Source organism: Phoca vitulina, unplaced genomic scaffold (genome assembly GCF_004348235.1).
Source record: "Phoca vitulina isolate PV1807 unplaced genomic scaffold, GSC_HSeal_1.0 scaffold3, whole genome shotgun sequence".
Taxonomy (NCBI): domain Eukaryota; kingdom Metazoa; phylum Chordata; class Mammalia; order Carnivora; family Phocidae; genus Phoca; species Phoca vitulina.
In genome coordinates this window covers 61614251-61627270 of record NW_022589706.1, presented here as the reverse complement: position 1 = coordinate 61627270, position 13020 = coordinate 61614251, and the positions used below count along the sequence as shown (strand labels likewise).

General features: G+C 36.8%; 1 protein-coding gene across 9 annotated transcripts in view; it reads left to right on the top strand.

The window, feature by feature from the left end:
- The window catches only part of LIN54 (lin-54 DREAM MuvB core complex component), an 80894-nt gene that overhangs the window by 38148 nt on the left and 29726 nt on the right, over positions 1–13020 (top strand). For 8 of the 9 annotated variants that reach the window (XM_032400681.1, XM_032400675.1, XM_032400682.1 and 5 more), the window contains exon 4: positions 1597–1739. The exons of the other annotated variant lie outside the window; for it this stretch is intronic. In XM_032400681.1, the coding sequence (XP_032256572.1) occupies positions 1597–1739 (143 nt within the window). The remainder of the gene's footprint in view (positions 1–1596; positions 1740–13020) is intronic. 9 annotated transcript variants of the gene reach the window in all.

Sequence of the window (13020 nt, the reverse complement as noted above, 5' to 3'; positions counted from 1 at the left end):
GAGGGATTTTAGAGATAATGTAGTTATCCACCTTTTCTCTTTCTTGGGTGCTTGAAGTCCCTTTTTAGCCAGTGCATTTGATCATACAGCATCTGCTTGGAACACCTTCAGTGACTGAAAACTCACTTGTGGGAAACAGTCATTTCAGTTGGAAATTTTTGTTAGAAGTTCTTTCCTACTGCTGAGCTGAAACTTGTGTTTCTGTGTGTTAGTGCTGTGCATCTGATGTGCTGAGAGTGGCTCTAATCCTTCCACTTGACAGCCTGGATCAGTCAGGGTAATCTTGGCTTTCCTGCCGTAATAAACAATCTCTAAGTCACAGAAGTTTAACAGATTGTACTCTTAGTTCACACTTGATGAGATTATCTGCATGTCCACTGTGGATTAGAAAGGGGCTTGTGATCTTGGTCTCAAGGACCCGGGCTGACAGAGGGATCGTCGGTCCTCTCAGATGTGGCAGAGGGCGAGAGAGCTTGGGGAGGTCTTGCACAGGCAGTGAATGTTCTGGCTCAGAACGACACACATCGCGTCTACTCAGAATTTGTCAGCTAGAACTTGTCACATGGTCCTAACCGCATCACAGGGCGTGGGGAGCGGTCGAAAGTGCAGTTCTACCACGTGCCCAGAATGGCAGAGAACCAGAATACTTGGTGAACAACTGTCACACAGTCGTTCAAGAATTTGGAGATGTGTTGTCATGTCTTCGTACGCTTCTCTTGCATAGGATAAAAATTCCTAATATTTCAACTCATTGTGATACGATTCCCAATTTCCTAAGCCATCCAGACACCCTGCAGTTTTTCTGTGTTTTTACTGATGGGTATTGTCCGGAAGGGAACACAGTATTCCTGCATTCCTGTTGGAATTTTTTTCTTTTCCTTTTGGCAGTCTAAAATCAGGTAGTATTAAACCAAACAGTGTTCGGGTTAGTCTGATAACTTTTCTAGAGGTGGCTTTAAATTGTGTCCTGCGGGGCGCCTGGGTGGCTCAGACGGTTAAGCGTCTGCCTTCGGCTCAGGTCATGATCCCAGGGTCCTGGGATCGAGTCCCGCATCGGGCTCCCTGCTCCTTGGGAGCCTGCTTCTCCCTCTGCTTCTCTCTCTCTCTGTCTCTCATGAATAAATAAATAAAATCTTTAAAAAAAAAAAAAAAATTGTGTCCTGAATGGTTTAAGTTCAGAGTAAGACAGCTGCAGTATGGGACAGAGATAAGTTTTGAGACTTGGATTCAAGGCCTGACTTTCAGGAGCTGCTTTATGCAGGGCATGTTGCATGCTTGTCCTGAGCCTATTTTCTGATTCTGATAGATAGAACTTAACAGGATTGATGAGAATGTGAGCAGACGTGTTTTTATGGACTTGACATAAAGCGGTATTAAGATACTAAGTGTTACTAAGAAGCATTGTTTTGTTTCCTTCTGACTAGTTTCAACTTAGTTCATTAGGGACTCACTTGTGAGTGTTTGAGTTCATACCTAGATACATAATGAAGTAGTGAACATATATACTACAGTCCTTGTGGGTGTAGATCATCAACACATACATTTTTATATTATTATTGAAAAAAGTCAAACTGATGTGCTGCCTCTCATTTGCAGGTAGGGTTCTTTCACAGTCTACTCCTGGGACTCCATCAAAGACCATAACAATATCTGAAAGTGGTGTTATTGGATCAGCTTTAAATTCTACAACACAGACACCAAATAAAATAGCCATCTCACCTTTGAAATCGCCAAATAAGGTAAAAAAAAAAAAAATTAGCCACAAATGCCAAGTGTTGTGGTTAATGCCTTTATGTTCTTACTAGTCACTTTAGATACTTCAGTTTTAATATATTCCCAACAAGTAATAGGCATTCATCGAATACTAGATTAATTTAGTAATCAAGGATATATGGCAGAAAAAAAGTCTTACTCTAAACACATAGTAACCTAGTAATCATTTTGCATGCTAAGATAATTTCCATGGCCCATATGAAGGTGGGTGCAACAGAAATCTTTTGAATGAGGTACATGATGTGTTTAGTTTTTCAGTTAATATTTGTGCAAAATTATTGTCTTTGGGAAGTCACATATGTAGTGACTATATGAATATAAAATGTTAAATGTAACTTTATTATTGTTATTTTGATAAAATACTCTGTTTTCTGCTTAAACTGTCCTGGATTTCATGGAGATCTGAGCTTTTGTTGGGAAACAGAGTACCCAGAGTACTAGAAATTGCCATCAAATGCTGGTAACCAGATTCTCAGAGTTTTTAGACTTAAGTACAGTTCATTCAGAGCATTCAAAAGCTTTTCATAATTTGTTTTCATCTTAAGGTAGCTATAATTTTACTCTTAGGTCAAGGAAGTAGTCTTTGCTCACTTTCCTAAAACATACCGAGTCATTATACCAGCATAACATTTTGAAAAGGTATGTTTTAAAGGACATATTCAGGTGGAAAGCTAAGCATCATTGTTCTGTAAGATGCTGCCTTTGTGATTCTGGAAACTTACTACCCTTTGTACTGCCTTTTCCCTTAACTTATTATTCATAAATAGAACAAACATTAAACATTTGTTTTACATTTTTAAAAAAGTATAGCTGGTTGCTTATGTCTTAGTGAGACTTGAATATAATGTATAAATATAATGTCTCTTATAGTTCATTAAAATGGGATTCTACCTGCATAATAATAGAAAATAATTATTTGCTTAAATGAAATGAATTCAGTAGATATTTGAGTGCTAACTATGTGCTATGCATAGTGATAGGCATTGGGGATAAAAGCATGAATAAGACAAGTTTTTCATTTCAACAGGGAAGTTAGACTTAAACATTAAAAATTGCCCTACAGAATCATGGTGGTCACAAGTGGGTTGATGAGCTCTGCTGTGTGTCAGGGAAGTTTTATACAAAGGCTATTCTTGAAAGGTCTTAACTTTAAACGTGTTTTGGGTCTTAGCTGTGGGTGAGCAGAGGAGGCTTTCTGGATTGAAGTAATACTTTACACAAAAGTGGAAAAGTGTGTGGCCCTTTGAGGGAACTACATTGCTTTGGTAGTGTAGAGCTGAGGGTGCTGAGGTTAGATGGAAGGTTTTATTATCTTCAGGGGAGTTTGCCCTGTATTGTTCTTGAAGACTTTCTGTGGCTTTCCATTGCTTCTAGGGGAGTGGTGTCCTTGTCTGCACATTGGGATCACCTGGGGAATGCCCGGTTCCTACCCCCAGAGACTGTTTTAATTGATCTGGAGTTTGGCCTGGTATCAGGATTTTTAAAAGCTCTCTAAGTGACTTTAATGGGTACCCTAGATTGAAAACCACTACTCTAGGATAATATGAGATATGCATTTTTAAAAAGATGATTCTTGTGGCATTTTATGAAAGATAGTTTGGAAGAAAGTAAGTCTGCATTCTGAGATAGACCAGTTAGGTTAGTGATTCTCAACCTTGGCTGAACTTTTGAAGCACCCTGGGACCCCTTGAAAACACTAATGGCTGGGTCTTATCCCGACTCCGTTTAAATGAGGGTCTCTAAGACTGGGGCCTAGGTATTTTAATATTTTAAAATTCTTAAGTGTGGGCCAGGGTGGAAACTCACTAAGTTAGATTATTATAGTACTTTATGTTTGAGCTAGACTAGTAGCTAAGAGGCTTGGGAAGAAGAGATGTGTTAAAAAAAACTTTAAGACATAAGACTGGATGTCAGGGTCCTACGGAGGGGAAGACTCTAGGATGACTCCTAGATTCCTGACTTGAATAACAGAGTAGGTGGTGGCACTATGGACTAGTATGACTGGTATATGGGCGATACCTGATGGCGTACAAAGAGGAACTAGCTTGTTTTTCTCTCATCCTTGACTTTAGCCATGAGATCTTGGATCTTCCTTCCCTACCTCTTGACAAGAGGTTATTTTTAACTGTAAGAACAAGCCTTACTTTGGTGGTTAAATTCACAGGTATGAAAAGTCTAGTCAAAACCTTAAATCTAGTTGAAAGCTTCTCTCTTCAACTCAGACCTAATCATGGCTCAGGGACCATGTAGTGGAGAAGAGGAGTATAATCTGTTCCTTACGCTCTTCTACCTCCTCCCCCCACCCGCGCCTTCTGCTTTTGGCTACTGATTGGAAGGAAGATTAGAAGAGAACGGACAAAGTTTTATATGACTGAGACTGTTGTCATCTAGTGGCCAGTGTGGCAGGTGTCCAAGTGTGGACTTTTACAGATGTGCATTTAGGAAAGTTTTTGGAGACCCTTGTGGATATGTCCACATTGCCCAGTTCTCGGTCAAGAGTGTGGTACACACTCAGGCTATCTTTGGCAGTTTTCTCCTGGCTGTCGCTTGACTCCTGTAGTCTACAGCCTTTTACTGCAGAGCCACCCTTACAGCAGAGGTACATGTCTTTGGCCCATCAAGATGCTGTAGCCCTTCTGCAGGCTGGGACAAGTTTCTGTGTTCACATATGTCCTAAACTCCTGGGGGTATGTGTCAGGTTCTCCCAGGAACTCTCTCATTGCATTCATTTCTGGTGTGGCTAGACCAAGATAGACTTGAGACTTTATCTCACACACACACACACACACACACACACACACACACACACACAGTTTCTTTATCACAGTATGTTGCCAACCAAAAATTAAGATGTCCGTTTTCCCTTCTTAGAGTTGTGACCCAGTCTATCCCAGAGATTTTCTTGGAGAGCCCCTGCCTTTGTTCTTACTGAGGTATAAAGCCTAAGCATTCTGTCTTTATGAATTCACTTCTATTTCTAATCTGTTTTGTTTCATTTTCAATAGGCAGGAGGTAGATGACAGGGATGCTGTCTTTCAGTAAGTCCGCCATGGATGTCTTGTCTTACTTTTTAGAGTGTGGGGGTTTATTATTTGTAGTTCTCACTTCAGCCAAATTTGAGATAGTAGAAAAAAATCACATTATCGTTTTATACTAGAGAGGAAATACAGGGAGAATAGCTGATTTGGGCAAAAAGATACTGTTTAATTCTTGGAGATGTTGGTCATCGAAGTACCAGCTGAATAGCTAAAGGAAGATGTCCATTAGGAAGCTGAATATAGGCAGTGACTAAAACTATGCATAGAGATGAAATCAAGGGAGCATGAGGTTTTCTGTAGAGAGAAGAAAGCAGGACCAAACCACAGAAATATTAAGAGTTAGTAGAAGAGAAGGAGTCAGTGGAAAAGAAGGAATGGTAAGAGAGGTAGTAGGAGAAACTAAAAAAAACTGGAAGGGGAGATGACTTCAAGAATGATATTGGGCTATAATCTCAAATGTTAGGAAAGTCAGTTAAGAAAAAGACTGAAAAATAAGGATTTGCCCCATTGATCATTAGTGGTCAAAAGGAAACTCCAAATCCCCACCTTTTCCTACCTGCCAACATTCACAATCTGACCACCATCTGCCTTGAATAACCAGGAATTCTCTCATTATTTATCCCTGTTTATATTGGGTAACATCCAAAGGCCCAGATTCCTATAACACGTTTTATCTCTCACATCTAATCTCCTTAAGGCTGTCAATATCTTCTGTCCCTGTTCCCACCTATCCCCTACTCTTGAACTCCCTCCACTGTGCCCTCCCTGGAGTTCATAATCAAAATAATACCCTAAATCCTCAGTCTCTTTACTGAATGTTCCTTTTATTTTCTTGTTCTAACAGATACCCAACTCTCCCTTAGGATACTGCCCCAGCAGACCTCTTAAATGATGGCCATTTTTTTCTCCTTTAGTCCTTAGGCCACTGAGCCTGCGGTGGAGGGGACAGGACTGTGAGTCTTCCTTGCTTCTTCTCATTACATTCTTCAGACCATTCTCACTTTCTTCTCCATCTTTGAAACTAATGTTTTCAGGTTTGTTTTGAAAGTCAGGCATGTCTAATATTTTCTCGATTTACTTGATACTGTAGTTGTCTGTTATTGTAGGACATATTTCTTCCATTATATTTATTTTCTAAAGTAATCCTCAGTCTAAAGTATTTATTAGATATGTAAATAAGCACTAAACCAATGAAAATGTTCTACATGGTTTACTTCCTTCTTGCTTTAGATTTTAGCAGTGCTCTTCTCTACTTTCTGACACTTAATGTCTTTTGTCCTGTAATCTTATTCTTACCTTTAAGTACTGTTTTTTTTTCATGGCATATTTGGATTTATTTCAGAAATGCAGTGTGATTTAACATTCAGAAATCTATCCATCGAGTTCACAACATTAATAGGAAAAAGAATAATTTTACAAATATATACAGTACCTCTCAATACATGCGGAAAAATCCTGATGGTAGCCAGCCTCCGTTTTGGTTAAAAATACTTCAAACAATAAAAATATAAAGATACTTTAGTAATTTGAAAAGGTAGAAAATGCATCAAACTTCATGTTATGTTGCAGTGTTGAACAAGCATATCCACTTCCCACACTTGTTCAGTTCTACTGCATTAATGTGGTATTGCAAGAAAAAGAAACAGATGGCATAGGGTTTCAAAAGAAAGTAAAAAAATGTCACAGATTACATATTATGTTATTACATACATGTAAAATTTAAGAATCTGCTATTGAACTATTAGAATTAATATATAAATTTAGCAAGATGATTAGATACATAGTCAATATAAAAAATCAGTGTTTCTAGACCATTTATATTTAATGTAATTGTTCATATGATTGGATTTAAATCTTGCATCTTACTAGTTATTTTCTCTTTGTCTCATCTCTTTTTTTTATATAACTCTTCTTATGCCTTCTTTTGGGTTTGAATAGTTTTTGTGATTCTATTTTATCTCCACTATTGGCTTATTGTAGTTTAAACTTTTAAAAAATGTATTGGTTCCTCTAGAGTCAAATAATACATTTTTGACTTATTTATATTTATGTCACTTCATGTAGGGTAAGAACCTTATAGTTGAATACTTCCAGTTCTTTTCTCCTATCCTTTATGCTGTCACTGTTAAACATTTTACTTTTACATGTTATGAACTCCATAATACATTTTTTGTTTTTGCTTTACACAAAATTACCTTTTAAAATAACTAAAAATAAGAAAAGTAAGTCCTTTATCTATTTTCATTTTAACTATATCTTGCACACTTGCTTTCTTTCTGTAGGCCCCAATCTTAGTTTGGTATAAAACTCCTCCCTAAAGAACTTTCTTTACGAGGGGTGCCTGGGTGGCTCAGTCGGTTGAGCATCCAACTCTTGGTTTCAACTTGGGTCTTGACATCAGACCCCACATCAGGCTCCACACTCAGTGGGAGTCTGCTTGTCCCTCTCCCTCTGCTCTTCCCCCACTTGCATTCTCTCTCCCTCTCAAATAAATAAGTAAAACTCTTAAAAAAAAACAAAAACCTTTCTTTAGGAAAGTTTAATTTTCTTAGGAAAATTGAAATTTCTTTTAAGGAAAATTCTGCTGACGAGATTCTCTCAGCTTTTGTATTGCATGAAAAAGTCTTATTTTGCTGTTACTTTTGAAAGATATTTTCACTGGGTAAGAAATTCTAGGTTGACAGTTTTCCCCCAGTGCTTTAAAAAAGTCACCCCATTGACTTCTAGATTGCATAGTTTTGGCAAGAAGTAATGTTGTAATTTTTATCTTTTCTTCCTTTGTATATGTAATGTGTCTTTTCTGCCCCTGCCTGCTTTCAAGATTTCCTCTTTATATTTGGATTTCTGTGATTTGACTGTTAATGTATCCAGCTGTGTGCTGTGTTATTATTGCTTTCTTTTTTAACTATATATTTATCTTGATTTTAAACTATCTTGGATGTAATAATTTATTGTCTTTTATATTTTTTGAAAACTTTTGACTATTATCTCTTCAAATATTTCTGCCTCACTTTCTCTCTTCTCATTCTAGAACTCTATTTTTAAAAATGTTAGACTGATACAGATCCATAGCTCTAGATACTCTCTTCTATTTTTCCTCTCCCACTTTGTTTTCTTTTTGTTTTGATTTGGGTAATTTCTATTGACATGTCTTCAAATGCATTGATTCCTTCCTCATTTTGTGTGGAGTTTACTGACTAGGCCCATTGAAGGACTTCTTCATCACTGATAGTTGTATTTTTTAAATTTCTAGCCTTTCCATTGACTCTTTCTTCCAGTTTCCATCTCTCTGCTGCATTTCCCCCACGGTTCATTGCATGTTGTCTTACTTTCCTACTGAGTCGGCTAATATAGTAATCATAGTTATTTTAAATAGTTATCTGATGGTTGCAACATCTAGGTCATCTCTTAGTCTTCCTCTCATTTTATTGCTGGAATGGCTGGCTGGACCCTTTAAAAATTTTTTTTGGATATTTAAACTTATACATCTAGGGTGGGGAAACCATATTCTATTAAAAGTAGGTGACTTAGAACACAGAGTGAAGCTGGGCTGTTGATTCATTTCAAATCTGATCAGAAAGATTTCAGGATAGTGAACTTTTGGATAAATGAAGCTCAAGAGAGGTAAAGGTTTCCAGACCTTGTGTTCTAGAAAATTGGATCAAAGAGGGGCACCTGGGTGGCTCATTCGGTTAAGTGTCTGCCTTTGGCTCAGGTCATGAGTCCTGGGATTGAGTCCCACATCGGGCTCCCTGCTCCTCGGGGGAGCCTGCTTCTTTCTCACCCTCTGCTGCTCCCCCCTACTTGTGCTGTCTTACTCTCTCCCTGTCAAATAATAAATAAAATCTTTAAAAAAAGAAATTGGATCAAAGAAAAGAGAGGCTAGAAATTTCAAAACCCTTTCTTTCCCACTAGTTTGGTCTTAGAGTAAATAAATATTCCTAAAATGTAAGGCCTCATCATACTTTATGTAATGTTAATGGTTACCTTTTTTTCCCTTAATGTCTTTATGATGAACGTGAATCCATCTTCAAAATATCTTACTGTCTACTTTTGAGAGTTTATGTAAATTATCTTTGATATCTTTGAATATACTTTATATATACTTCTTGTCAGTTTTGCTCTCCAACCCAGGGGAGTGCTTTTCCTTTTTTACTTTTATTTGGTAAACAAATTGTCCTCTTTGCCTTGCCTGTGGTAAGTAATTGAACCATCACCTAGCCATTTAGAATGCAGACTGCCATGTGAAGAATTTCAGAGCATAAGCTATGTATGGATGGTTTAAGAAAAGCTTAAAATAAATAAATAAATAAATAAAGTTTCTTCTCTGATTCCTATGACCAGTATAACTTCTTGAATTCTTCCTACTTCTGGCTCTTCTAGGTTGGAAGAATTCTATGAAGCTTTTATAATTAAATTCTAGATTCAACAGTTTACTGTAGTTGCTTTGTCATTTATCTCTCTGTCCCTGTATCCATTAATCACCTTATTTTTAAAATTCCTTTCAGAGTAAGTTGTACATGTCCAGTATACTTCTCCCCAGATATTTCATCAAGCATACCACTGACTAGAATTCACTATTTGTTTAGAGGTTTTTCATTTGAGGTGAACTTTATGTATACTGAACTATGCAGATCTTAAAGGTACCATTAGATGAGTTTAGATAAAAATGCATATATCTATGTAACCCAAATCTCTGTTAAGAAAGAAATATTGTTATCATTGTAGGAAGTTAAGAAAAGTTTTTCCTAATTATTTTTGAATGTGTCTGGATAAACAGGGCACCTATCATTTGACAGGTTTGGGTAAAAAAACATTTTTATTTTTTTTTTTTTAATTTTTTCTTTTTTCTTTTTTTTTTTAAGATTTTATTTATTTATTTGAGAGAGAGAGAACACAAGAGGGGGGAGCGGGAGAGGGAGAAGCAGACTCCCTGCTGAGCAGGGAGCCCGATGTGGGACTCGATCCCGGGACTCCAGGATCATGACCTGAGCCGAAGGCAGTTGCTTAACCAACTGAGCCATCCAGGCACCCATAAAAAAACATTTTAACATATGTCCTAGAAATTGAGAAACAAATGACTGCAGATTATTAAAACTTTTGCTTGTAGTTCAGATAGGTTCCAGGTTTTTTTCTCTCCACTAAATTAAAGGAGGACCTAAGTGAGTTTTCAGATCATTAAAAATAATTTTTGATGGTAGAATAAATTTAAGTTTGGGTATAAAATTCAGGAGTTGTTCAGAATATTAATGTATGTTATTACAATAAATATTCATCTGTTCATGTATACTTATTTGTGCAAATAATGTTTTTAGTATTTATAAGAAAAATACGAATAGAATTGGTGCTGAACTCTCACTCTTGCAATATGTAATGTTCAGCTGTGAGTATGGGAAATAATGTTAAAAAAGGAGTACCATCATCCATCTGATTAAGAGATGCATTCTAATAAAATCCTTTTTATTTGTAATAATCACAATTTGTAATATATTTATTTTGCTTTGATTAAGTCTATACAGTAATTAACTCAATCCAGACAAAATTATATAATACTTAGAGCTTTACATTAATGGGAAATAATGTTTTTAAATTTTCAATTTATATACATCTTTTTGTTTCAGAGGATTATAAAAGAATTTCAAACATAAAAATGTTACACTGGAATAAAATCTTTAGAGTTTATGGAATTAACTACAAGTTTACGGAGTAAAGGGAATAATGTAAATTTCTGACTGCTAAAGATTGGTTTATTTGTATTAAAAAAAATGTAATAGATACTGGTGAGTATCAAATCACCGTGTTGATTTGATTCCCTGGAATACATTATAAAAAGTAATGTGACAGGTTTATGTTAATTTTACTAGTATTTATAATAGGCTTGAAATTACAACAAACTGAATGATGTTCTTAGTCTCTCCGAAGGTTATCTCCATTCTAGCCAGCTGGAAGGGAAAAGACGTGGGAAAGCACACGTGGGAGGCTTTTATGGGCCAGACCTGGAAATACGCATCCCTTCACTTCACTAGCTAAAATAAAACTGAGTTGCATGGCCTCACCTTAACAAGGGAGGCTAGGAAATATAATTGGCTATATGCTTAGGAAGCAGAAGAGACTGTGGATTTTAGTTAGCAGAAAGCAGTCTGTAGCATAATCATCCATATATAGCATAAGAGTGCTACATTAACATGGGTAATTGACATTAGTCAGGAAGCTGGGAACCTGAACAATAATGAAGTTTTCTATTATAGAGGGATACTCTTCTATTCTCTGTTTATCAGTGGCTATCAGTATTTTTTGAGGTCATTGTGTCCCCTGTGCTAAGACTGTGGGAACTATAGAAGAGCTTACAGTGGTGGTTGGGCAGACAAAATTGAATGCACATAAAACAATAATGAATAATGAAATAGGTGCTTAGTTGTGTGGTATAGACAAGATAGTTCAAAACTAAAGAGAGTTAAGTCCTCTTCCTTCATTCACCATTTACTCAGATACTTAACCAATGCCTACTATGTGTTAGGGGCTGTGCTAGGAAACAGGAGAGAACAAAATTAGAGGCGTGGAACCTAAAGTCTATGGAGGTTGTGGGAGGGAGTGTGATGGAAATGAATCAAATAATTATACAAACATATAAAATTGCAAAACCATGAACAGACTCATGATGGCATGAGATCCTATGTAAGGAGATTGAACCACAGTTAGGATGATTAGAGAGGGTATCCCTGAGCTAAGGTTTTGAATGGGTATGAATTAGAGTGGATGTCAGCCACAAGAGTGAAGGACTAGAGCTGAAATAGATACAGTGTACGTGTGGGGCACTAAGACAACTGTTCTGATCAGAATTAGTAATGCTTTGGAGGGAATGGAGAGCATATATAGATAAGGTTAGATTATGGATAATTTTCAGAACAAAGCAAATTTAGGTTTAATTTTGTCATTAAATGGAGACTCATGGAATGTTTCTGAGGCAACAAGAGCTAAAGAATTAAAGTGAAGTTTGCAAAAAAAATAGCAATGTCTCTGGTGGCAGGTAGAGGCTAGTCATAAAGATGATTGTATTTGTTTTGCAAATATCCAGGCAGGAAGTGATATGAGCAATGACAATATCAAAAAGTTAAGTTAGAACCGTTTGGGGACAGAGATTTCAGAAGTTGATAGCTTTTGCTTTGGCTGTGAAGCTCTCACATATTTGAGTTGGAAGTGATCGTGGTGGTAATGAGTACAATTTGAATTGAAGGGTGTCTGTTTTCCTGATAAACTTTGACATAGATTGTTGTAATAAGAGTTGGAGTTGAGATAAATTATAGGTTCCATTGGGATTCTTCTGCCTGAAGCTTTATTTTGTTTCTAGCTCCTCATACCAGTACCCAATAGCCAGGTTATAGGAGCAGAAGGAATAAATGACTGAGAATTTATTCTCTTTTCTGTTGTATTGGTTTTGTTTTATGCTTTTATAATTATGTTGATTGAATACCTGTGGGATCCTGTGGCCATATTATTAACACCTTTTACTATAGAAACTTAAAATTAAATATTTTTAAAGATTTATTTATTTACTTAGAGAGAGAGTATGAGTGAGCTGGAGGGGGAGGGGCAGAGGGAGAGGGAGAGAGAATCTTTAGCAGACTTCATGCTGAGCGTGGAGCCCAATACAGGGCTTGATCTCAGGACCCTGAGATCACAACCTGAGCTAAAACCAAGAGTCAGATGCTTAACTGACTGTGCCACCCAGGTGCCCCTAAAATTAAATATTAAAAGTCTAAAAATATTAAAAAGTTAGGATAGTATAATTAACCCCCATGTACAGGTACCCTTTATCCAACTTTAGAATTATCAGCTTTACCTTGTTTTCATCTATAATGTTTTCACCTCCTCCTACTTTTTTTTTTTAAGTAAATCATGTCATTTCATCTGTAGATATGTCTTTTTTTTTAACTTACCCATATTCCTATAATGTCATTAAATACCTAGTTAAGGGGCGCCTGGGTGACTCAGTCGGTTAAGCGGCTGCCTTCGGCTCAGGTCATGATCCCAGGCTCCTGGGATCGAGCCCTCCATCGGGCTCCCTGCTCAGCAGAGAGCCTGCTTCTCCCTTTCCCTCTGCCTGCCGCTCTGCCTACTTGTGCTATCTCTCTGTCAAATAAATAAATTTAAAAAAAATCTTTAAAAAAAAAAAAACCTACTTAATTTGCATTTCCCTAATCATCATATT